The sequence below is a fragment of the Cnephaeus nilssonii genome, assembly GCF_951640355.1.
Source record: "Cnephaeus nilssonii genome assembly, chromosome: X".
Classification (NCBI taxonomy): domain Eukaryota; kingdom Metazoa; phylum Chordata; class Mammalia; order Chiroptera; family Vespertilionidae; genus Cnephaeus; species Cnephaeus nilssonii.
The window spans coordinates 89,091,444-89,119,177 of NC_137071.1; the positions used below are offsets into that span (position 1 = coordinate 89,091,444).

The following is a 27,734-nucleotide window of genomic DNA, read 5'->3' on the forward strand; positions in this document are numbered from 1 at the left end:
GGTGGGAATGACAACCTTTGATGTACAATTTTTAAAATCTCATATTTGTCAGAAATGTAATGTGGACAGGATTGTCAAAGCTTTATTTAGAGCCTGGGCTAAGGGATGTAAGGGATACAGACCACTTCTCTCTGTCTTAGAGCAGCTAGTAAGCATCACACATCAGCTATGGTAATCCATACTTCCTTTATCCTCCCATTTGCTTTTACCCTTTTGCTTTCTTTCTCTTCCTCTTGCTTCCTTTGCTCCTCCCAATCTCTTTGAGCTTCCCTAGATTTCTCTGCTGGATACCTTACAGAATAAAACACTACTTCAGTCTTTCCTAAAACAACCACGGATTCAAAGCCTTGCAGCTCTGCATTGAGAGCCCCAGCACAGCCGCGTGCTCAGCACCAGTCAGTGGTGAATCCAAAGCCAGCAAAGGGTGAGGGGAGGAGGGAAGAAAGGAAGGAAGGGAGAGAAATAGAAAGAAAGAAAGGAAAGAAAGGGAGGGAGAGGGAGGGATAAGGGACGGGAGGGAGGGAGGAGGGAGAGAGAGAGAGAGAGAGAGAGAGAGAGAGAGAGAGAGAAGAGCAGGGGGAGGAGAGAGGAAGAGAGAGAGAGGGAGGGAGGGAGATCGTGAGCGCGGCAAGCCAGCAAGCAAACCAGTGAGACAGAGGAGAGAGGGACCAGGATAGAGACCCAGAGAAAGAGAAGAGGAAGCCGAGCTCTGTGAGGGCTCAGCCTCTAACTTGTTTCAGTTCATTCATCCTTTTCTTCTGTCCACTTCAGGAAGTGACTGTGGCGCTTGGTAAGAAACCCAGATGTCCCTCCTTCCCCCTCCCCCAATCTCAGGTCTCCTTTAGCGATAGCATCTTTCCCGGTACTGAGAGTCTCCTTGGGTTGGCGGGGAAGGCGAGACATGCTCTGCAGCTGTGATGCTATGCTGGGTTCCCCAGTAGGGCTGGTGGAAGCCAGAGTCTGCATCTGGGCAGTAAGGCACTGGGGTAAAACCTGATTTGGGGAGGGGATTTGAGATGTGGTGTATGGGAGATTTGCTTAATTGTCAGTGAATTGTTTTGTTCCTCTTTGGAAGCAGGTCAGCATTGACCTTGCAAATTGCTTGGTGGGGGGGCAGGCAGCAGCTGCTGCAGAAAACCACCAAGTGGCCCCTAGCCAGAGCAGACAGCCCTAGGTATGGGGATGGGGTAATGGCTGGAGCTTCCTTTCTCCTTTAACTCTTTCTCTGCAGCTGCTTCTCCTTGTTGGAAATAAAAGACAAGGAGAATACCATGAAGTCCCTTTCCCCATCTCCCTATTACCTTCCCCAGATGCAAGTGAGTACAAAGTTGTAAATAACTGCTTCCTTTGAAAGCAGATTGAGGCTCCCCCCTTCCTTTAAGAGGCTCATTGTGGGGTTGGGACTGAGTTTCTTCACACACTTGGGAGGCTTCTCTTGTTTCTCTGTGGGAAACCCCATTGCCTGCCCAATTCCCATCCCAGGTAGTTGAGCTGACAAGCTAGACCAGGGATTCAGATACCTTACCCTATCCCACTGGTAGGCATGGAATTTGATCCAGCTGTGTCCTTGGGAGGGAAGAAACACCTGATGGTTTGTCTGGAACTGGCTTCCAGTTTGCAGCTCCTCTGACTATGACAAGGGACTGGGGGGAGGGGTGGCTGTTGGATTTAGAGAGACCTGGTGAGGAGCCAGGATTCCTGTTGTGAATGGTATGGTTTATTGAGGGACAGCAGGTTCTGGATGTCTGGAGTTATGCAAGGACTGGCTGAAGCTCTTGTAATATAGCGTCTCTGAACTGGTAGTAGGAGGGACCTGATTGCTTAATGGGGCTTTTTGAGTTAGCAACACTAACGTGTCCATGATGTTAATTATAACAGCAACATTACTAATTACTAGTATTTCTGACTGCTTAATAAGTTTTGGATCTTGGTATGAGGGTTTAATGTGTATTATTCTTATATCAACCTTATGAAGAAGATACTATTATTATCTTTTGATATACGGATGAGGAAACTGAGGTATAGAAAGGTTAAGTAACTTGTCCAAGGTTACACAGTAATTAACTGTCCCAATTGGGAATTAAAACACAATTTGGTTCCAAAATGCATAGTCCAGACCAGGGGTCCTCAAACTTTTTAAAGAGGGGGCCAGTTCACTGTCCCTCAGACCGTTGGAAGGCCAGACTATAGTTTAAAAAAAAACTATGAACAAATTCCTATGCACACTGCACATATCTTATTTTGAAGTAAAAAAACAAAACGGCAAAAACACCCACATGTGGCCCGCGGGCCATAGTTTGAGGATGCCTGGTCCAGACAATTAAGCACTACTGCCTCCTTTGGGAGAATTTTGCACCTTTCTCTGTTAGGCAAATGTAGGTACACTAGGAAAGACATTTTGGGAGTGGAAATAGTACTCTGGCCTTTGTGTAGCATAAGAAGAACAAATTTGCCCAATGGCTTTCCTTGGCCAGTTTGCTTTCCTCTTAAAAGGATGCCTGGAAAGACTTCACTTTGCCATTGTCATAACCTCATCCATCTCACGTTGAGCAAAAAAACCTTTTTCTTTTAGGACCAGATCTTGCTCTTATTTTCTGGTCGTTTAGGGTCACTCAGCCCTGAAAATTTTAGAATACTAAAATCTTGGAACTGGAATGACCCCTAAAGATCATTAAGCTTTATTTCCCCACCCAGGCCTTTAATTTGCTCTAAGCATTCAATTTGTTGACCGATTTCTATTTGAATTTCCTTGCAATGATAGAGAGCTCATTAGATGGCTCCTTCTATCTTTGAGCAACTCTGATTGTCAGATAATGATCTCCATTATAAGCCAATTTCTGTCTCCCCATAACATTTATTCATTGGTTCTTTGGGACTATCTAGAACACATTTGCTTCTTCTTAATAATAGCTCTTCAGATAGTTGAAGACAGCAATCATACCTTTCCCCTCAAGGATCAGATCTGACAATACCACAAGTAAAGGGTCATCATTTGCCTCATTTTGGAGCCTATACTTTTATTAATATGGTCTAGTACCCCATTCTCTTGATTGTCAGCCACAAACTGAAAGTACTGAGCTTTCTAAAGCAGCATTGATAGTGTGTGCTTTCTTCCTTGGAAAAGCTTGCTATCTGATATCAAGTAGACTCATGGGAACAAAGAATCTCTCTTTTCTTTTCCTAAAGACCAGGAATCAGTTGCTGCTAGTACTTCTGAAGGCTCAGAATATCCATCTAGCAGTCACACAATATGCATATGGTAAGATTTGAGAAGCAGGGGTTAAAGGTAATTATCATAAAGGAGACAGTTGAAATAGTGGTGATTCAAAGTTCACACAGTATATGGAAGGAAGAAGAATAAATAGTTTCTGAGATACTTTCTGATAAAACAATGACATCACTGAGGGATGGTGCAGAGTGGGATTCGGTAGAATAGGAGTGATCATGCAGTATGCTAGAGTGGAAAACTGACTCAGGTGTTGGGAAACGTGTTATATTCCTAGCTCTGCTAATTTGCCAATTATCTTGGACACATGACTTTTTCTCTCTTGAATTCAGTTTTTCCATCTATAAAATGATGAGGTGGATGCTATCTCCTCTGCAGTTTTTTATCTGAAGTAAATTATAAAATCTTAAGGTTCTAAGGGGCTTTAGAAATCATCTAGGCCAGTGCTTCTCTAACTTTAATGTGTAAAAGGACCCCCTGTGGATCTTGTTAAAATGCTAATTCTGATTCAGAGGATCTGGGGTGGCACCTGAGATTTTGCATTATAACAAACTGCCAGGTAATCTTGAACTTGCTGTTCCAGTGCTTTGCAAACTATCTTGGTGAAGGACCATTTTTTCCTCCAAAATATTCCATTCTATCATAGACAGTTACTTTAGTAAAATACATTAACTACGAATGTCTAAAAATTTAAAGAAAAAGCATAAAAATATAAGCTGATAGGTTTATTATTAGCTTCAACAGAAAAATTACTTAGTCAAATTGCTGTAACATTTTGTAAGTGTTTATTCTCAGTTTTCTGCATTTAGGTTACTGCTGTCTGGTAATAAACATTCACAGACAAGTACTGCTCTCTGGAACACACTTTGACCAGCACTGGTCTAGGGCAGTGGTTGGCAAATCGCGGCTCTTTGGCCCCTTGAGTGTGGCTGTTCCACAAAATAACCACATACCCTAATTAAGTTAATAACAATGTACCTACCTATATAGTTTAAGTTTAAAAATTTGACTCTCAAAAGAAATTTCAATCATTGTACTGTTGATATTTGGCTCTGTGTTGACTAATGAGTTTGCCGACCACTGATCTAGGGTACCTGCCTACATAATTTAATAGGCCCAGATTGGGCCCGTTACAATTTTTAAATCATCTCTGCCAGATTATCTTTCACCCTCTGGTATTCTGATGGTCATAAAAGTTTTTTTAAAGCATATATAGTAAGTTCTAGTCTTAGATTAAACATACCTATCAAGTAGGGTGCTGTATCAGTCTAGTTTATTGTACTATCAGCCACAATCCTAGTGTATGGCATAGAATAGGTACTTAATAAATGTTTGTTAAGTGAATAAATAAAATACTTGGTGTTAGTTATACCTTCTGGGGTCATACTGTCATTAAAGAAAGGCAATTTTGGTTTCCTCCCAGCATTAGAGAGGCAGTATTTATCCTATTTTATAACTTTCTTATGATGAATAAAAGGCAACCTTACCTGTCTCAGAGAGCTCCCTGGCATCCCAATTTTACTTTGAAGGAATTATAGGAAGACAGGCAAAGATTCTGTACACTCTAAGTCCCAAGTCTTTACCTTTAAATCAGTCATTCTTTAGTTCATTTGTTCAATGGCTATTTATTCAGTGCTGTGCTTAGACCATGCAGATAATATAAAGGTGAGCAAAACAGACACACACCATCCTTGCTTACTTGGAGCTTATGGTTTGATGGGGAAGAGGCAATATATCAGACTATCATACTACTGTGTTATTTCAGCAACGATAAATGCTATGAAGGAAAAGTATGGGGGTTGGGGGCTATAAAGGCATATAACAGAGGAAACTGGCCTTAGCATCAGGTTTAAGAAAAGATTCCTTGAGGAAGTGATATTAAGACTAAATAGAAACATGAAGGTGGGGTGGGAGTGATGGTAAGGGTGGAATAGTTTTCTAGATGAGGAGAAGAGCATACAGGAGCACCCTGAGATGAGAGAAGTATAGTGAATTTAAGAAATTGAACAAAAGGTGGAATGGCTGGAATGGACTGTTGTAAGGATTTTGGTCTCTATTCCAGAAACAAAGAGGCTTTTAATCAGGACTACTGATATGGCCTAACCTGAAACCATTCAGTATAATGTTTCTAAGTGCATACAATGAACCAAAGGCAATTCAGGAGATATAGGCTGATTTAGGAATAGCCTCTGCTCTCCAAGAAGACTAGAGTTAAGTAAGAGATAGAAGAAATAATACAAACAACTATAATATTCCACGAATGAGATCCACACCCATAAAAGAGAAGCAAAGAGCTTGCAGACAAGGAGATCAAAGACAGTTCCTGAAAATCACTTTGCACTGGGTTTGGAAAATTAAAAAAATTTTTTTTAATATGAAGCATTTGGGGGATGGAAAAGATGCCTGGGGATGGGAAAGATGTCCTAGGCAGAGGCCAGAAAAGCAGAGGACATTGGGAACAGTGAGGGAGCTCAGTTGTGTTGGAGTAAATTGTATGTTGAAAGTATGTTAAAAATATTTTCATATAGGTTGAGGGCTTGACGGTAAATGAGGTAGAATCTTAACTTGGAAAATTAGGATTTTGTTCTATATACTGTAGAGAAGGAACTCCTTCATATTATGGATGAGCAAATTGATCCTGAGAGGGATAGTGACTTGATTTGACTGAGGTCACACAGGTAGTTCTATTGCTATAGTCCAGCAAGAGGTATTCTGTACAGTTGAAAAAATGTGGAATTGGAACTCTGGAAAAAAGACAGCTGAAGAGAGTGATTTGAGAGTAATTGATAAAGAGGTGGTACTTAAAATAGAAAGAAGGGATCCAAGGATGGGAAAACAAAGATGTGCCTGTGTGAAGGCTACAAAGAAGGAGAGGTCACATGTATGGAAGAAAAATTAGGAGAGTATTGTGAAAGAGTCAAGAGAAAAGAGGCCTCATGCATTGGTTGGACAAATATTTTCAAATACATCCCATTTACTAAGCATGGAGAATATAATAGTTAGCAGAGTAGACATGGTTGTTGCCATGTTGGGGCTCATGGTTTAGATGGGGAGATAGGTATTGTTCTATACAACAAACTATTGAACTATATAGTTATACATTTTGATTATTGTGCAGAGGAAAATGCACTGCTTTAAGAACAAAGACATGGTCTACATTATTAGACTTTTCAGGAGAGTTCAATACTGATAAATGACACCTCTCCCTACTAATAGTCCTTTCTACTCTGATGCTCACAGTTAAGATTGGATGATGCAGATGTTTGGCAGATGATATGGCTGTAAGGAAAAGTGAGGTTCCCTTCAGCCTCATGAATATAGGAACACAGGCTTACTTGAAAACCAGTGTATATATCATGATGCTTAACTTAAATTCTCAATGAGCCAGCCCTCTTCTCAGATACCCTTTTTCTCCCCATTTAACAAGTTTGAGAAAGAGGCACTTAATAAGAAAAAAATGAAGAGTTGGATATTAAAAATCTCTTTTAAAATGGGATTTCAGGTAGCCTAGTCTACATTCTAGTCCCATCCTGGATGCTGACTTAGTTCTTGTGACAAATTACTTGTCTTGTTTGAGTCTCAGATCCTATAACTGTAAAATGAGGAGGGTTGGACTAGACCTAGATGATTTATAAAGACCCTCTCAGCTGTAAGGTTCTATAGTTTATGCTCTGCTCTATACTACATTCTCAAGGTCCTGTGCAAGTAGGTCAGCCTCAATCACTTATTTAAGCAACACTAAGGATTTTAAACGGAAATTCTGATGAAGATTTCTAATTTTGGTGGAAGTATTAATAGGGTTTGGAAGTGATCATAGTAAGGCCCCTTCTTTGTTTTATTCCTGGGATTGCTGAAATCATGACTGTCCTGAAAGCTAAGGAAAAAACTGACTATATTCTAAAATCTGTAGTAAATTTTGGTATTGGGTGATATTTCTACTACTGCTAACTTGAAATAAACTAAGGTTGCTGAAAAGAAAATGGGACAAGGTACTATGAAATAGAGGCAAAGTGATTATCTCATAGGTCAAGGTAATCTCTTCCTAGGAGGGAAGATATATGGTAAAGGGAAATATTGGTTGATAATAGAAAATATTTTTTATATTTAAAACATGATTTTAAAGGTATTAATGTTTGTACACAGTATGTGTCCTCACCATACACAGAAGGAAGACTAAAAATTTTGCCTGGCCAGTGTGGCTCACCTGTTGAGTGTTGACCTATGAACCAGGAGGTCACAGTTTGACTCCCTCCTGATCAGGGAGTATATATATATATATATATATATATATATATATATATATATATAGAGAGAGAGAGAGAGAGAGAGAGAGAGAGAGAGAGAATTATAGAGTTATATATGTATCCTATATAATAAAGAGGTAATATGCAAATTGACCATCACTCCAACACACAAGATGGCCACCCCCATGTGGTCAAAGATGGCCACCCCCATGTGAACACGAGATGGCCAGCAGGGGAGGGCAATTGGGAGGGACCAGGCCTGAAGGGGAGGGCAGTTAGGGGTGACCAGGCCAGTAGGGGAGGGCAGTTGGGGGCAACCAGGCCTGCAGAGGAGGGCAGTTAGGTATGACCAGGCTGGCAGGGGAAGGCAGTTAGGGGTGACTAGGCCAGCAGGGGAGGGCAGTTAAGGGCGACCAGGCCAGCAGGGGAGGGCAGTTAGGGGCAATCGGGCTGGCAGGGGAGCAGTTAGGCATCAGTCAGGCTGGCAGGGGAGTTGTTAGGGGGTGATCAGACTGTCAGGCAGAAGCAGTTAGGGGCAATCAGGCAGGCAGGCAGGTGAGCAGTTGGTAGCCAGCAATCCTGGATTGTGAGAGGTATCCCAGATTGGAGAGGGTGCAGGCTGGGCTGAGGGACACTCCCCCCATGCACAAATTTTGTGCACTGGGCCTCTAGTATATATATAGTTAGTTATATATGTATAGTTGTATATAGTAGGTTCTCTTTGGGATTAATCTATTTTCCATTTATTTTATTTATTTATTTTTATTATTTTTAAAAAATATGTTTTTATTGATTTCAGAGAGGAAGGGAGAGGGACAGAGAGATAGAAACATCAATGATGAGAGAGGATCATTGATCAGCTGCCTCATGCACACCCCCTACTGAGGATCGAGCTTGAAACTTTGGCATGTGCCCTGACAGGGAATTGAACCTCCTGGTTCATGGATGATACTCAACCAACTGAGCCACACTGGCTGGGCTATTTATTTATTTTTAATTTATCTTTATTATTGAGATTATTAATCTGTCACTTCTTGTACTAGTTAAAAAGTTTAAATTTGATCATAGTTTTTAAATAATTATTATCACCTCAACTTTTCTACTTACTAGCTGTATGGTCTCTACATCTCAATTTGTCTATCTGTGTAGAGTGTTTAATAGCAGTAACATTTATTTTATGCCTTTAACTTTGTAAAGGCAAATCTTTCTATCATTATTTCTGCTAATTTATTATGACTGGTATACAGGGAAATTATTATTTATAATTTTAACTTATATTTTTTCACTTTGCTCAAATTTATTATTATAAATTTATAGTTTACAAGTTCATTTTCTTGTTTTATTCTTTTATAATTTGGAAGAATTTAAAATATTTTGAAAGAAACTCAGAGAAGTATTTAAAACAATGAGCAAATAACCACCATATACTGCTCAGAATGAACAAGTGTTAGCATTTTGTCATTTCTGCTTCAGCTATGTTTTAATGAAATAATAATTAAATTACAGATAAACTTTACTTGTATCTCGTCCCAGCTTCCTTTGTCTCTACTCCCAAAATATAATACCCAGAGCCATCCACATTTGCTTATTTTTCTGTTTGGTCACATTTTACTTAGTGATTTGTATAAGTTCTTTATATATTCTGGATACTAATTTTTTGCAAGTTACATATGTTGCATTTATCTGCTTTTGGCATGTCACCTTGGCTTTCTATTTTGTTTATGGGGTTCTTTATTATACTAAAACTTAAAATTAATCTTTTCCTTTAGAAATTGTGATTTTTGTGTCACATTTAAGAAATATTTTCTTATCCCATGATCATAAAAAATGTTCTCCAATTTTTTATTCAGCGTTTTCAAATTTTGCTTTACATTTACTTTTTAAAACCATCTGGATTTTATTTTTGCATACGATATAAAATATGTGTCAATTTTTTTCTATGCCAAATACCACTTGTTTAAATACCATTTATACATAATAGATTTAGAATGCAAATTACATCCTATTACCCAGTTTCTACACTTACTTGGGTCTATTTCTAAGCTGTCTATGTACCCCATTAATGCATTTGTCTACACTTGAGTTGTTTTAACTATGAATACTTTGTGAATCTTGATGTTTGTAAGGTCAGTTATTCTTCATTCTCTTCCCTTTCCCAGCTCACACCCACAACATTTATTTGCTCTTTCTAAATTGTTTCTAAATTGTACACTTATCTTAATTTTAAAATAAGATTTTTAAATTTCAAGAAAATCATGTTGGTTTTTCTTGAAATTGTATTAAATCTGTAGAATGATTTAGAGAAAATTTGGCATCTTTTTTATAAAGATATTTCCTAGTCATAAATGTATTGTTTGATTCTTGGTATTTATTCAGGTCTATTTTTACAATTATTGGTAGAAGTTTGTAATTTTATTAGTAATACTTTTCCATATAAGACATATTCCTAGGCATCTTTTACTTTTCAAGCCAGGTTTATTAAACTAAAATTTACATAAAAGTTACCCTTTGAGAGTTATATATTTCTAAGAGTTTTGACAAATATATATGATCAAATAAACACAACCATCACAACAATAAAAATATAGAAAATTTCCCTTACCTCAGAAGGTTCACTTGTGCCCCCTGCATTCAGTTTTCTCCCCCACCTACAGCCCTGTGCAACCATTGATCTATTTTCTTCCTTTATGGTTTTGGATGTTGATCAAGTAGGACTCTCATATGCTGCTAGTGGGAATCCTATCTAATAAAGAGGGAATGTGCTAATTGACCCTCACGCCGTTGCAAAGATGGCAGTGTCCACAGCCAATAAGGATATAATATGCTAATTGATTGCCATGACCTCAAAGATGGCAGCGCCCACAGACACAACAGACACAAGATGACAGTGCCCAGTCTCCTCAGCCCCGCTGGGGTGTTAGGCACACAGCAAGGCCAGGCCTGCCTCCAAGTGAGCCTGGCTGCTGCACGTGCCTACCTCCAGAGTCCCCCAGTCCCTACAGCCCCCCAGCCACCCAGGGCCAGCCCGAGGTGCAGGCAAGCCTCAGATGATGGCTGCCCAGCCACACAGGGCCAGCCTGAGGCATAGGCAAGCCTCGGATGGCGGCTTCCCAGCTGCCCAGGGCCACTGAGGCTCAAGTAACCAGGGCCAGCTGAGGCTTGTGCTGCCCGCAGTGGCAGCAGCAGAGGTGTGATGGAGCGTCACCTTCCCCTGATCGCCAGGTCACCTCCCGCCCCTGAGGGCTCCTGGACTGTGAGAGGAGACAGGCCAGGCTGAGGGACCCCCCCACCTCCAGTGCATGAATTTTCATGCACTGGGCCTCTAGTCTATACTAATATGCTGAATAGACCAGGTCGACCAGCCATATTCTGGACATCTGACTTTCTTCCAGACAAAGCCATGGGCCATGGTGGTGGGGGCCGAGGCAGAGGCAGTTGGGAGGGTGATCAGGCCGGCAAGGGAGAGCAGTTAGGGGCGAGATCAGACTGGCAGGGCGTTACGGGTGATCAAGCCAGCAAGTGGAGGGCAGTTGGGGGTGACCAGGCTGGCAGGGGAGGGCAGTTGACATTAGGCAGGCAGGCAGGTGAGTGGTTAGGAGCCAATGGTTCTGGATTGTGAGAGGGTGTAGGCCAGGCTGAGGGACAACCCCCTTTGCATGAATTTTGTGCACTGGGCCTCTAGTATAAAATAATATAGCCACTTTGGAAAAGAGTTTGGTAGTATCCTATAAAGTCAGACATTCACTTTCCATATAACCAAGAAATTCTCCTCATAGGTATTTACCTAGTATAAATGCAAATATATGTGCAAACAAAAACCTGTACAGGAACATGTATAGCAGCTTTACTTGTAATAACTAAAAAGTGGAAACAACACAAATGCCCATCAAGTAGTGAATGGATACTCTACTCAGCCATGATAATGAATATCCCATTTATGAGTTGCTGAGCGATTTTATCATGAATGTATGTTTGGTTTTTCAAATGCTTTTGCTGAATCTATTCAAATAATATTTCTTTAAATTCTCACCTGTGGATATGTTTATTGATGAGAGAGAGAGAGAGAGAGAGAGAGAGAGAGAGAGAGAGAGAGAGAGAGACTGATCAGTTGCCTCCCATATGTTCCTTGATCTAGAATCGAACCCACAACCTAGGTATAGGTATGTGTACTGATGGGAAATAAAACCTGTAACCTTTTTTGATGTAGGAGACTATACTGCAACCAACTGGGCACCCAGTCAGTGCTATTTAAATTATCTTTTAAGTTTGTTGATATGATGAATTACAGTGATTATTTTTCAAGTGTTGAACCACCTTTGCAATCCCAGAATAAAACACTGCTTGGCTATGATATATTATCCTCCTTATATATTTCTGGATTCCATTTGTTTTATTGGGTGTCTATATTACATTAGTGATTTTGACCTTTAATTTTCTTTTATTGTTTTTGTTTGGTTTTGGTAAAGAGTTATTCTGACCTCATAAAATGTGTTGGGTAATTCCTTCCTCTTCTATTTTCTGGAAGAATTTATGTAGAATTGGTAGTGTTTTTTCCTTCAGTGCTTGGTAGAAATCACTAGTGAAGCCATCTGGGCTTTTGCAGTTTTCTTATTTGAAATTTTCTTCATGATAAGGTTTTTCTTTTTTTAATTTTAGTTTTATTTTTTTAAATTACAGTTGACATTTAATATTATATTAATTTCAGGTGTACAGCATAGTGATTAGACATTTATATAACTTAGGAAGTGATCCCTCCAAGAAACCTAGTATCCACCTGGCACCATACATAATTATTAAAATATTATTGACTGTATTCCCTATGCTGTACTTTATATCCCTGGTAAAGTTTATAACTATGAATTTAAGTTACTTAATAGACAAGGGGATATTGAGGTTATCTATTTCTTCTTGAGTGAAGGTTGGTGATTTATGTCTTTCAAGGAATTTGTTCATTTCATTTACATTAAGTTTATTTCCATAAATTTGCTCATAATAGTTTCTTATTATCCTTTTAATATTTATAAACTCTAGTGATATACTTGTTTTCATTGCTGATAATGGTGATTTTTGTCTTCTTTTCCTTTATCAATGTGTATAGAGGTTTAAAAATTTTATTAATCTTTTCAAACAACTAGCTTTTGGTTTCATTGATTACTTTTTATTGTTTCTCTATTTTATTGAATTCTTCTATCATTATTTTCTTCTGCTTGCTTTTGGATTTAATTTGCTCTTCATTTTCAAGTTGCATAAGATGGAATCTTAGATAATTGGTCTGATTTTTGTCTTGTCTAATATAAGCATTTAATGCTATAAATACTCCTATATGAACTTATTTAGCTGTGCTTTATAATTTTTGATAAATACCTTTTATTATAATGGCTATTTTAATTAGAATCCCTTTTTTATTATATTTGCTAATTGATATTTGTAAGTCGATCTTATATCTAGCAGCTTTGAAGATTCTTATTCATTCTTATGAATTGTTATTGATCCTTTTGAATTTTCCATGTTTTTATATCTACTGCAAATATCAACAATTGTGTCTTACTTTTAAAATTCTTATATTGATGTATTATATCTTATTGTTATGGCTAAGAATACAATATCATATGCTTAATGTAGGGATGACACAGTCCTAGTCTTGTTCCCGACTTGAGTGAGATTATTTATAAAGGGTCTTTGTTAAGTATAGTATTTGGTGTAGGTTTCTGGTAGATATTCTGTATTAAATTAAGGAAATTTCCTTGGACTTTTAAGTCTGTTGATATGCTAAGAGTTTTATTATGAATAAGAGAAGAATTTCATTGCATGCTTTTTTTTCTTTATTGATATGTTCATATACTTCTTTAGATATAATATGTTAACATGTATAGGATGTCCATCCAAAAATGTATACATACACTTTGAATAATTATAAAGGCAGCATTTAGTAAACTATATTTCATTTCCAAAATTGAGCTATCACCTGTTAAAGTGTGTATACATTATTTTGGGGCACCCTGTATTTTAAAATTACTGTCAACCCTTTTGTCCCCTTTTTACAGAATTGTCAATTGCATTGATAAACTATTTGATATTAAGTTGTCTTTACATTTCTGGGATAAATCTACTTTATGTGTTATATGTGGCCATATTTAATTAATTTATTTATTTATGATATTTATTTATTTTAGAGAGAGAGAAAACATACACACACACGTCGATTTGTTGTTCCACTAATTTATGCATTCATTGGTTGATTCTTGTATAGGCCCTGACCAGGAATAAAACCTGCAACCTTGGCATATCAGTACAATGCACTAACTAACTGAACTTCCTGGCCAGGACCATATTTGTTTGTTTTCCCTTTAAAAGTTTACTGTTTATAAGTTGATTTTATTGTTTCTGTTCAATTTTAAAATTAATATTATACTAGCTCACAAAATAAGTTACATAGTTTTTCATCTTTTTTCATTTTATGGAACTGTTTGTAGAAGGTAAGATTAACATTCATGATAGTTTAATAAAGTTGACTTTTGATTCTAGTATGATCCCATTTCTTCTCACTACAGATGTATGAAGGGGGATTTTATGTTTAACCTGCTTGTTCAATTTCTGTTCTATACAAGTTTCCTATTTCTTCTATTATTTTATAGGAAATTATTTATTCTGTTTTTTAATATAACTGCCTAAAGCAATTTATAAAATTTTCTTTGGATTTTTATAAATTTGTTTTGATTTTTTATCAAAATTATATGGTGACTTAGTTTAAAGTCAAATATTTCTCCAAGGTTTGTTAAAAAGAATAATAGTTCCCTGCTTTTTCCCCAGAAGGAATAATTTTCAACCCTTTCAGATAATTCTTTGAGTATTTATATTCTATCCTTAAATAACATGCTCATATTGCTCCTTTTTTTAAAGATTTTTTTTATTGATTTCAGAGAGGAAGGGAGAGGGAGAGAGAGATAGAAACATCAATGATAAGAGAGAACCATTGATTGGATGCCTCCTGCACGCTCCCTACTGGGGATCAAGCCCACAACCCGAGCATGTGCCCTTGACCAGAATCGAACCTGGGACCCTTTAGTCCGCAGGCTGATGCTCTGTCCACTGAGCCAAACCAGCTAGGGCACTCCTTAATTTTAAATGTTTAGGCACTATTTAGTAATATCACACTCTAGTAGATAAGATTTAGGTAATTTTAAAATCCCCTGCTTGTGCAACATACACAAGATTCTTCTACCACCCCATGCTCTTTGTTTTAATATTGATCAACAACATAACATTGATTATTTATGTTATTACTAGAGGCCCAGTGCACAAAATTCGTGCACAGGGGTGTGTGTGTCCCTCAGCCCAGCCTGCACCCTCTCCAATCTGGGACCCCTCGAGGGATGTTCGACTGCCCATTTAGGTCCGATCATAGTGGGATAGGGCCTAAACAGGCAGTTAGACATCCCTCTCACAATCCAGGACTGCTGGCTCCCAACCGCTCACCTGACTGCCTAATTGCCCCTAACCGCTTCTGCCTGCCAGCCTGATCACCCCCTAACCACTCCCCTGCCAGTCTGATTGATGCCGAACTGCTCCCCTGCCAGCCTGATTGCCCCTAACTGCCCTCCCCTGCAGGCCTGGTCCCCCCAACTGCCCTCCCTTGCAGGCCTGGTCTCCCCCAACTGCCCTCCCCTGCTGGCCTGATCGCCCACAACTGCCCTCTCCTGCTAGCCATCTTGTGGTGGCCATCTTGTGCCCAAATGGGGGCAGCCATCTTTGAACACATGGGGGCAGCCATCTTGTGTGTTGGAGTGATGGTCATTTTGCATATTACTCTTTTATTAGATAAGATACTATGTCAATGCCATTCATAGCTGAGCCAGATAATATATTGTATTAGTTTTCTATTGTTGCTGTAACAAGTTTAATGGCTTAAAACAACAGAAAAAAAATATCTTCTTACAGTTCTGGAGGGTATCCAGGGCTAAAATCATGGTGTTGGCAAGGTTGTGTTCCTATCTGGATACTGGGGAAAAGGGGTGTGGTATTCATTGCCTTGCCCTTTCAGGATCCTAGAGGCCACCAGCATTCCTTGAATTCACATCCCTCATCCTCCATCTTCAAAGTCATTAGTGTTAAGTCTTTTTCACATCACAACACTCTGATACTGACACTGCTGCCTCCTGCTTCTACTTTTAAGGACCCTTGTGATTACATTGAGCCTTCCCAGATAACCCTAAACAATATCCCTATTTTAAGGCCAGCTGATTAGCAACCTTAATTCCATCTGCTACCTTAATCCCACTTTGCCATGCAGTATAACACAGTCATAGTTTTGGGAATTAGAATGTTAATTTCTTTTGAAGGCCATTACTCTGCCTATTATAAATATTATATTCATTTGTCCTAGCTGGTTTGGCTCAGTGGATAGAGTGTCCACCTGTGGACTGAAGGGTCTTGGGTTTTATTCCGGTCAAAGGCACATGGCCGGGTTGTGGGCTCAATTCCTCTTTGGGGGTGTATGCAGGAGACAACTGATAGATGTTTCTCTCTCTACCTTCCCCTCTATCTAAAATTAATGAAAACATATTTTTAAAAATCTGTTCAGAAATACTGAGTGAAGATGTATATTATCTGCTGAGATTCTTTTGTTGAGAACTATGATGTCAATAATTTTAGGTATTGTCCCTTAGACTGAGAAGGTTCAACAGAAATGGATATTCTAAATGTCTTCATTGGAAATACAGATCTAATATCTTATATTCTGGGTGACAAATAGGGTTGGATGTGTTCCATGAAATTTTTTTGTCACATCTCCCTGTCTCTTTGTCAAAGAAGAAGTAAATCATTTTACTTCTACTTTGGTAGGGTTTCAGTACAAAGAAGATGAGAATCCTTATGTTCAATTGACTATCTTTAACTGAAGATTTAAAAAGAATTATTGAATTTATGGGGGTGACATTGGTTACTTTTTGTGATAGCATGGATATAGATCTTAAGAGTATTATGCTAAGTGAAAAAAAGCCAGTCAGAGAAAGACAAATACCATATGATCTCACTTATATGTAGAATCTAATGAAGAAAATAAACTGATGAACAAAATAGAAACAGACACATAGATACAGAGAACAGACTGACAGCTGTCAGAGGGGTGGGGGGTTGGTGTGAAAAAGGTGAAGCAATTAATCAAAACAAATAAAATCATGGAGAGAAGGACTAAAAATTTAAAAAAAAATTGTAATTTACAATCTCTTGTATATTTTCTTATAGTTATTTCTTTTTTAAAATTTCTTTATTGATTAAGGTAGAATCTGTAGGTAGTAAACTTTGTTTAGTATATATGCAAATGCCTTTCTTTTACCAATACAATTGTATGATGGTTTAAATTAGTATACAACTATATATGTAATAGAAGCCCGGTGCACGAAATTCGTGCATGGGGGGTGTGTGTCCTTAAGCCCATCCCACACCCTCTCCAATCTGGGATCCCACGGGCCTAAACGGGCAGTCAGACATTCCTCTCACAATCCAGGACTGCTGGCTCCCAACTGCTCGCCTGCCTGACTGCCTGATTGCCCCTAACTGCTTGTGCCTGCCAACCTGATCACCCTCTAACCACTCTCCTGCCAGCCTGATAGACGCCTAACTGCTCCCCTGCCAGCTTGATTGCCCCTAAATGCCCTCCCCTGCCAGCCTGGTCGCCCCTAACTACCCTCCCCTGCCAGCCTGGCCACTCCTAACTGCCCTCCCCTGCAGGCCTGGTCGCCCCTAAATATCCTCCCTTGCAGGCCTGGTCGCCCCAAACTGCCCTCCCCTGCTGGCCCAGTCACCCCTAACTGCCCTCCGTTGCCAGCCTGGTTGCCCCTAAATGCCCTCCCCTGCAGGCCTGGTTGCCCCTAAATGTCTTGCCCTGCAGGCCTGGTCGCCCCCAACTGCCCTCCCCTGCTGGCCTGGTCACCCATAACTGCCCTCCCTTGCCATCCTGGTTGCCCCTACTGCCCTCTCCTGCCAGCCTGGCCACCCCAAACTGCCCTCCCCTGCTTGCCTGGTTACTCCTAACTTCCCTCCCTTGCCAGCCTGGTCGCCCCTAACTGCCCTCTCCTGCCAGCCCGGTTACCCCTAACTGCCTTCCCCTGCCAGCCTGGTCGCCCCAAACTGCCCTCCCCTGCTGGCCTGGTCACTCCTAACTGCCCTCCCTTGCCAGCCTGGTCGCCCCTGGCTGCCCTCCCCTGCCAGGCCAATTGCCCCTAACTGCCCACCCCTGCCAGCCTGGTTACCCCTAACCACCTTCCCCTGCCGGCCTGGTTGCCCCTGTCTTCCCCTGCTGGCCTGGTCACCCCTAATTGCCCTTCCTTGCCAGCCTGGTTGCCCCTAACTGCCCTCCCCTGCCAGCCTGGTCCCCCTCAATTGCCCTCCCCTGCAGGCCTGCTTACACCCAATTTCCCTCTCCTGCAGGCCTGATCCCTCCCAACTGCCCTCCCGTGCTGGCCTGATTGCCCACAACTGCCCTCCACTGCAGGCCATCTTGTGGCAGCCAACTTTGACCACATGGGGGCAGCCATCTTGTGTGTTGGAGTGACAATCAATTTGCATGTTAGGCTTTTATTATATAGGATATCCATATGTGTGTGTGTGTGTATATATATTTCTTGGGCGTATCATGGGACCCAGAGTCAAGTCCCTGCCCACCCACATGCACCTCAAAATCGCACAAGACCCAGACCCGGCTGGCCTCCCCTGCCATTGGGCTAGATCCAGACCCAGCTGGTCCCACACTTGTCAATACCCACCAGGCCGGGGGCACAGCCTCAGGTCTTCTGGCCTGGGCTGGGGCGGGGGGCACACCTTGAGGTCCCTCATCAAGCCCTGCCGTGTGGGGGATGTGGTCTGAGATCCCCTGTAAAGCCCTGCTGGGTGGGGGGCATGGCCTGAGGTCCCCCGTCAAGCCCCATCAGGAGGGGGATACAGCCTCAGGTCTCCTGTCAAGCCACACTTGTCAGGGGGTGTGGCCTGAGGTCTCCTGGCCTGGGGCGAGGGGAGCAGCCTGAGGTCCCCTGGCCCAGCACTGGGGTGGGGGGGCGCACCTTGAGGTCCCCATCAAGCCCCTCCATGTGGGGGGCATGGCCTGAGTTCCCCTGTCAAGCCCTGCCAGGCAGGGGTCACTGTCTCAGGTCCCCCGGCCTGGCGCCGGGGTGGGGGGTGTGGCCTCAGGTCCCCTGGCCCGGTGCTGGGGTAGGGGGGCGTGGTCTGAGGTCCCCTAGCCTGGTGCCAGAGTGGGTGGCATGGCCTGAGGTCCCCTGTCAAGCCCCATGGGGGCAGAGTGGGCGCAGCCTCAGGTCCCTGCTGATTTCTCATTAAGGCTCATTACAGGAACTCAGCCTTTGCTGTGGATGCAGCCATCTTGTGTTAGGGAAACCCCACTTCCACTGTGGGTGCCACCATCTTTGTGGTGGAGTGATGGTCAATTTGCATATTCCCTCTTTATTATATAGGATATCCATATATATACATGCATACTAATAAAAGAGTAACATGCAAATTAACCATCACTCTGCTACACCCACAAGCCACGCCCACCGGCCAATCAGGAGCGAGTATGCAAATTAACCCAACCAAGATGGCAGCCAACCGCAGGGTGAGCAGGAGGCTTGGGTTTCCCCAGCAATGGAGGAAATCAAACTTCCTGGCTGGCCATGGGCTCTGCTCAAGGCTACAAAGTTTCAATTATAGAAGATAAATAAATCCCAGATACCAGGGCCTCTGCTTGGGTCGCTGGGGGGTGTGGCCGGCCTGAAAACCACCACAGGCCCCTCACCCAGGCCACCCCATGCCCCAAGGGAACCCCCACCCTTATCCAGGACACCCTTCAGGGCAAACCAGCTGGCCCCACCCATGCACCAGGCCTCTATCCTATCTAATAAAAGAGTAATATGCAAATTGACCATCACTCCAACACCAAAGATGCCTGCCCCTATGTGGTCAAAGATCCTGCCCCCATGTGGACACAAGATGGCCACCACAAGATGGCCAGCAGGGGAGGGTAGTTGGGAGGGACCAGGCCTGCAAGGGAGGGCAGTTGGGGGCAATCAAGCCTGCAGGGGTGGGCAGTTAGGGGTGATCAGGCCAGCAGAGGAGGGAAGTTGGGGGTGACTGGCCTGCAGGGAAAGGCAGTTAGGGGAGACCCAGGCCTGCAGGGGAGAGCAGTTGGGGGTGACCAGGCCTGCAGGGGAGGGCAGTTAGGGGCAATCAGGCTAGCAGGGGAGCAGTTAGGCATCAATCAGGCTGGCAGGGGAGTGGTTAGGGGGTGATCAGGCTTGCAGGCAGAAGTGGTTAGGGGCAATCAGGAAGGCAGGCAGGCGAGCAGTTTGGAGCCAGCAGTCCTGGATTGTGAGAGGGATGTCCGACTGCCCGTTTACTGGGATCAGGCCGAAACGGGCAGTCGGACATCCCTCGAGGGGTCCCAGATTGGAGAGGGTGCAGGCTGGGCTGAGGGACACACCCCTCGTGCACGAATTTCGTTCACCGGGCCTCTAGTGTGTATATGTATATATACATACACACACACACACACACACACACACACACACACACACACACACATATATATATATATATATATATATATATATATATATATATATATATATGCTATTATCACTCCTCTATGCTATTTTCTACCCCTGAAACAACTATGATATTCCATTTCAGAATCTATAGTCTTGATTTACATGATTTCTATTTTTTTAGTATCTGCCATTTCTGATTCGTGTCTTTTTTTATTTTATAACCTCTTATTCTTTCTTTTCAGAAGTTTATTACATTAGTTCTTTCAGAACTAAACATTTAAATTCATGTTTTCAAATTACTGTATTTCTCTGGGTCTTCTACCTCACATTTGCTGCATTTGTTTCCCATTTTTTCATGGTTTTTATTTTGTGGGCTTGGAATTTTAACTTGATGCAAGCTTACCTTAAATGGGAAAATTCATGCTTATTATATCTTTTAGGTATAACTACATTATGTTTTATCTGATCAGATCCCTAGTTCAAAACTAGTTCTTACATTAGTAGCTTGGGGCTTTTATTCTATGAGGATGCATGCCATTCTCAGTTGCATAGCTATCTCTATTACTTCCTACCATCCTGGTAGCACCTCAGTTGTCTATCCCAGTTTCCTGTACTCATCATAGCATTTTTAAAGTCATTATGTGCAGGCAGGAAATCCCTCCTTCACCTCCTGTTTCCTGCAGTGATCTCACTTTGCTATCCTATAATACTTTTGGTTTATATTGCCTCATAGAAGTTGAACACCTGGCTGCCTCTGCCTGCTTTCTAGTAGGTGAGTGGCTTTAGATCCCTCTGTTGCTAAGTTGTTTTTTGTTTGTTTGGTTTTATTTCAGCTCTATGGACATATTTCTATTTTTCTTTTTAAAAATAATTGCAGTGTTTTTTTTATTTTCTAAAGTATGTTTTATGATTTTGCTATCATTACTCTATTCTATGTTTAGATATGAGGGAAGATATTTTTCCTATGTAAACCTGTAGTGTTAGCTTGACATGATGATACCTTGGAATTTCTAGATAAATAGAAACTTTTTCTTCATGTAATTACTACTCAGCATTCAGGGTCATAGTTGTGAAGAGTTCATGATTAGAGTTCCATGCTTAATCTGTGATCATAGATTCTAAGATTCATATATCTGAATATCACTGTAGGTTGTGAAGCAATGGAAGCCTGAGTACACTCAGGCTCGATTAATTTGGCAGGTGTTTTTGTATATGAAGGCAAGGACACTAGACTTGCATAAAACAAGGGCCCCAGACTGATGGAAGATAATTTTTTGTAGTTTTGTTGGGCAACAGTGATTATCTCAGCAGGAGAGTCTTGTGAAAGATGGGAGGACAAGAGAATAGGAGTTGGAAAAGTCATGGTCCTCAGGTTGATGTTGGAACTTAAAATGACTGATCTTTGGGTTCCAGAGGGATGAATGGCCAATTGGAGGTTTTGCCATAGTCTTCCATCATCTCTAAGGTGGGAAATCATGGTGCCAATGCATTAGGGATTGTGAGAGGAGGTTGGTATGGCACTGGAGAGGTAGGGTTTTGCTAATTCTTACAAAACCTTGTAGGTTAAATTCAAGAGTTTAGTATTTTCCAATCACTAGTAGGGAGGTTTTGAATAGTTTTAAGCAAGGAAGAAGTAATCTGATTAGCATTTTAATAGCCTCCTCTGGTTGTTCTATGAAGACTAGATTAATGCAAAGTAAGGGTAGTCAGAGTGAATGTGAGAAAGTCAGTAATGCCACTTTGGTTGGGTGGTGTCTGGGGAGATAGGGAGAGAAGAGGAGGAGAGGAAGAGAGAGAGAGAGAGAGAGAGAGAGAGAGAGAGAGAGAGAGAGAGGAGAGAGAGAGAAACACTGATTTGAGTTCCAGTTATTTATGCATTCATTGGTTGTTCTTGTATGTGCCCTGACTGGAGATCAAACCCACAACCTGGTTTATCTGGACAACACTCTAACCAACTGAGCTATTGCTTGCACTTCTGATTGTGTTTCTTTCACTCATTTTATTTCCTACCAGTTTTCCTGACTTGTCTTACTTGCATATATATACTGTTACTTGTCCCCCCTCTCTTTTAATTCCACTAGAGGCCCAGTGCACAAATTCATGCATGGGTGGGGTTCCTCAGCCTGGCTCGCGATTGGGGCTGATTGGGGCTGTCCAGGAGAGGTTGGCTGTGGGAGTGCACTGACCACCAAAGTGCAGCTCCTGCATTGAGCGTCTGCTCCCTGGTGGTCAGTGTGCATCATGGCAACTGGTCTTAAAGGTCGCTTAGGCTTTTATATATATATAGATTATGTTCCTTTAACCTTTAAGGTTCTGCTTTCTCTCACTGACACAGAGGCTTGGCTGTTTTTGTGCCTGGACTCCTTTATCAACTCCTTTGTCCCTTTCCATTTTCTTTCTTCTCCTTCCACATTGGTGACCCATTAAAAGCATTCTCATTTTCAGTGGTCTATATTGCATCTGCCTCCTCATTCTTTGCTTGCTTTCAAGTGATATTTTTCAGTTTTCAGCTGGGATTAGTTTGAGAAAGAAAGTTGCTCTTGGGGAGTGGATATATACTTGCCAAATGTTTGCAAAAAGTATCTCATTGTTACCAGTGGCATTCCAGCTGCATTAACACTCGGGCAAAAAGGAGTAAATACTCAATCTTAGAACTCATTATCATCTTTACTTGGGGAGTGATTTCTCCCTGCATTCTGAATATCTGTTTAGAAATATATAAATGATGCAGACTTTAGAAGCATTTGGGGATCCTGGACAGTATCCATGTTACAGTAATGCTCTTAGTTATATGCAATGTGAAGGCTGGAAGCTGAAATTGGTATATATGGGTGGTACCTTTCTCTATTTTTGTGTCTGGTCGGCAGATTATCCATTTTTAGATAAAGGTAGCTTGCCTGAAAAAGGTACATTTCACATTCCTGATTATAGTTCCTGTACCCTGGGAACAAACTACAAATCTGCAGTTACTCCTTAGTAAACAGCTTCATCTGTCTGCCTGAAGCCCCGGGGACTACTATTGAGAGTAGCTCTTTGGATGAGAAGCAGAACACTGCAGCATAGCACCAGGGCTCTGAATCACTGTCTGCAGGGTGTGTTTTGGAATCTGGGTGCTGTGTTGGAAGGGAATATGAATCAGTGCATTCTTACAATAGGGCTAGTTGTAAATCAAACCAGCAGCCTAAGGTGACTGCAAATGACACAAGGTGTCTCTCCTTCCCTGGCGATTTAGTTCTTGATTTACTGTCTCTAATTGATGGGACTGTGAGTCTCATTCTGTTAATAGTTTTGTTGCTTTGCCAAGAACCAGGGGTAAGTAAAATAATAATTTGAGCTATAACCTGTATTCTTATATAAAAGCTAGAAGCCCGTTGCACGAAGTTTTGTGCAATAGACCTTCCTTCACCTGGCTGCCAGCACCAGTTTTCCGCCAGCACCAGTTTTCCTCTGGCCACCCACCGATCGGAGTGCCTCCTGCCAGCGCTCCAATCGGTGGCGGGTGGCCAGAGGAAAACTGGTGCTGGCGGAAAACTGGTGCCGGCAGCCACGCAATCGGCCACCCTGAGTTCCACCACCAGCGCCTTCTGCCGGCCCCATGGGTCCTCCTGCAGCGCCGGCCTTTGGGGCCAGCGAGAGGAACGGGGGTGGGGACTCATGAGGGCGGGGACCCGCTTCTTCCGCCAGCCCAATCAGCCACCCGAGTCCCGCCCCCAGCCTCCCACCAGCCCAATCGTGGGCGTAGCGAAGTGATGGTTATTTGCATACTTCCCTTTTATTAGGTAGGATATTTAGGGTCATATAAACAATACATATGGATGGGTGATAGCTCTCCAGATGTTTTGGCATACTGCAGCAGGTCCAGGCAGGATTTGGCTGTGAATATTGTGGCCAAATTGATAAGTTCAATGTTTGCTTATTGGAGGTCTTGTGTCATCAATCTCTGTAGAACTTCTCAGATATCTTCAAGTTCTACTTCATGAACTCCTTTCTTAAGCATTAGTTTTTTCTTGGTAAGAGACAGAAGAGATTTTAATTTTAATATCTATTGAGTATGTGAAATATATCAATTCACTATGCTAGGCATTGAGGATATGATGATGAACCAGATGGATCTGGTCCCTGTTCTCTTGGAGCTCACAATCTAAAAGGTAAAGAATATTTTGAGCAAGTAATTTGCAGGTTACATGAATGTTATGGAGTAAAGAGTGTTGTAAAGTAATTAAAATGCAGACCTACTTAGTGGGAGGGGACATTATAGGCAAACTTTCTTTAATAAAGTGATATTCAAGCTTAGAAAGTAAAGCTCTATTAGCTATTCCAATTATGATGGGGATGGGAGGTGGAAGATGGAGAAGAAAATATTTCAGGGGAACAAAGGTTGTGTGAAGATCCTGATTATGGGAAAATTCATTTTCCATTTTTGGAGGTAAGAGAAGGCCAATATGATGAATTTAGAGAGAGAGGGATGAGACTGTAGAGAAAATATTATGCAGGTCATATACCATATCTTTATTTATTTATTTTAAAATATTTTTGTTTTCAGTTACAGCTGACATACAATTTTTTATATTAGTTTCAGAGGTACAACCCAGTGATCAAACATTAACCCACTAATTGATCATCCCAATAAATCTCATACCCATCTGGCATCATAAATATTTATTACAATATTATTGACTATATTTTCTAATGCTGTACTCCACATCCACTATTCTGTAACTACCAATTTTCTCTTCTATCCTCTTCTATCCCACCACCTTTTTTACCCATTCGCCAACCCCCCTCCCATCTGGAAACCATCAAAATGTTCTCTGTATCTATGAATCTGTTTCCGTTCTGATAGTTTATTTTGTTCTTAGATTCACTTGTCGATAAGTATGTATTTATTGCCATTTTATTATTCATATTTCTTCTTGTTGTCCTCCTCCTCCTTCTCCTCCTTCTTCTCCTTCTAAAAGACCCTTTCGCATTTCTTGCAATATTGTTTTGGTGGTGATGAACTCCTTTAGCTTTTTCTTGTCTGGGAAGCTCTTTATCTGACCTTCAATTCTAAATGATAGCTTTGCTGGGTAGAGTAATCTTGGTTGTAGGTTCTTGATTTTCATCACTTTGAATATTTCTTGCCAATACCTTCTAGCCTGCAAAGTTTCTGTTGAGTAATCAGATGACAGTCTTATGGGAGATCTCTTGTTGGTAACTAACTGCTTTTCTCTTGCTGCTTTTAAAATTCTCTCTTTGCCTTTAATCTTTGGCATTTTATTATGACATGTCTTGGTGTGGGCCTCTTTGGGACTCTCTGCACTTCCTGGACTTGTATGTCTATTTCCTTTACCATATTAGGGAAGTTTTCTATCATTTTTTTCATAGGTTTTCATTTCCTTGCTCTCTCCTTCTGGAACCCCCCTGGTGCAAATGTTGATATGCTTGAAGTTGTCACAGAGGCTTACTATCCTCATTTAAAAAAAATCCTTTTTGCTCTTCTGATTGGTTGTTTTCTGCTCCCTGTATTCCAAATCTCTGATTTGATTCTCTGCTTCATCTACCCTACTGTTGATTCCCTGCAATGTATTTTTAATTTCAGTTAATGTCTTTTGCATTTTTGACTAGTTCTTTTTTTTAATGTTTTCTAGTGCTGTTTTTCTGTTTCTTATTTCTTTGCTGAAGTTATCACTAAGTTCATTTACTCTTCCCCTATGTTAATTGAGCATCCTTATAACCAGTTGTTTTAACTCTGCATTTGGTAAATTGCTTGTCTCCATTTTTTTGTAGTTATTTTTCTAGAGTTTTGTCCTCTTCTTTCATTTGGGACCTGTTTCTTTGTCTCCTCATTTTGGCTGCTTCCCTGTGTTTGTTGCTATGTATTAGGTAGAGCTTCTACATCTCCCAGACTTGGTAGAGTAGCCTTAAGTAGTAGTAGGTGTCCTGTAGGTCCCAGTGGCTCAGCCTCCCCAGTCACCCAAGATGGATGCTCCAGGTGCTCTGCTGTGTGGGCTGTGTGCTCTGTCCTGTTGTAGTTGAGTCTTGATTGCTATTGGCATACCTGGGATGATTGACCCTATTGGCTGATCAACTACTAGGATTGGCTGCAACTACAGCAGAGGATTTGTTGTGCAGGAGCTGACCTTGCAGAGCAGGACTTGCTTCAGTGATTTGGTGCCCAATGAATATTCCCCTTGAATGTGTCACTTGTGGAGGTGGTAGGACTGCAATACAGCATGCTCTGGAGCTGTCCACTGGTTACACTGGCTCTGGGGCCTCCTGGGAGGTACAAGGTCAGTCACCACCTGTGCCCTGCCTGGTGTCAACTGGAACCAGCTACAGAGATATCTGAAGATAGCCACTACTTGTGCTGGGCTTGGAGATGCCCAGGAGAGGCCATGCTGTAAACCAAGGTGGGCTGCTACTAGTGCTGGGCATGGGGCCACTTAGCAAGATGTCAGGGGTACACAGAGGCCAGATTCTACCTGTTTGAAAGATTTTAGGCAAGTCTGAAGCATGAGGCCAGGGAGGTCATTTGTATGGAAAAGCCATTGGAAACAGCTTGGATAGGCCCACAATTTGGGTGGGGTCTAAGGAAATCACCAGGGGAGAGCTACAGTATTAGCCAGGTTGATGGAGACTCAAATATGGTGCCAATCTACCAGTTCTGTGGGGAAGAACTCAGCAAAAGAACAATGGCATCTGTGAGCCAGATAATTTAGTTCCTCTCCATTTGTCCAAGACGCCTTTTGAGCTGCTACCCCAGCACTGGAACACAGAGTAAATGAGTCTGAGTAAGTCCATGTGTAGACCCTTTAAGAAGAAATTCTGGACCCCCATTAAAATACCAACGGCATTTGTCGCAGACCTAGAATGAACTTTCCAAAAATTCATCTGGAATAAAAAAAAGACCCGAATAGCTGCAGCAATCCTGAGAAAGAAGAACAAAGTAGGTGGGGTCTCAATTCCAGCTATAAAGCTGTATTACAAAGCTACTGTTCTCAAAACAGCCTGGTACTGGCACAAGAACAGACATATAGATCAATGGAATACAATAGAAAACCCAGAAATCAACCCAAACCACTATGCTCAATTAATATTCGACAAAGGAGGCATAAACATACAATGGAGTCAAGACAGTCTCTTCAATAAATGGTGTGAAAATTGGACAGATACATGCAAAAAAATGAAACTAGACCACCAACTTACACCATACACAAAAATAAACTCAAAATGGATAAAGGACTTAAACATAAGATGAGAAACCATAAAAATACTAGAGGAATACACAGGCAGCAAAATCTCAGACATTTGCTGAAGCAGTATCTTCACTGATACAGTTCTTAGGGCAATAGAAACTAAAGAGAAAATAAACAAATGGGACTACATCAAAATAAAAAGCTTCTGCACAGCAAAAGAAACCATCAACAAAACAACAAGAAAGCCCACTGCATGGGAGAACATATTTGCCAATGTTATCACCAATAAGGGCTTAATCTCCAACATTTCCAGGGAACTCATACAACTTAACAAAAGGAAGATAAACAACCCAATCAAAAAATGGGCAATGGACCTAAATAGATACTTTTTGAAAGAAGACAGAAGGAAGGCCAAGAGGCATATGAAAATATGCTCAAAGTCACTAATCATCCGAGAGATGCAAATCAAAACAATAATGAGGTACCATCTCACACCTGTCAGAATAGCTATCATCACCAAGTCAACAAATGACAAGTGCTGGCAAGG

At 41.4% G+C, this 27,734-nt stretch overlaps 1 protein-coding gene across 2 annotated transcripts in view; it reads left to right on the top strand.

Annotated features, from left to right (window-relative positions):
- Positions 1–680: 680 nt before the first annotated feature.
- GABRA3 (gamma-aminobutyric acid type A receptor subunit alpha3) overlaps positions 681–27,734 on the top strand; it is a gene marked incomplete at both ends in the record, with an annotated part of 224,130 nt that continues 197,076 nt past the window's right edge. Inside the window, one exon of one of the 2 annotated variants that reach the window (XM_079765018.1) lies at positions 681–790. Coding sequence is in view for 1 of the 2 variants with exons in the window: in XM_079765017.1 (XP_079621143.1) it covers positions 22,801–22,897 (97 nt within the window). Of the gene's footprint in view, positions 791–22,800; positions 22,898–27,734 lie in introns of those variants that run through there. The other variant, XM_079765017.1, reaches the window with a different exon arrangement.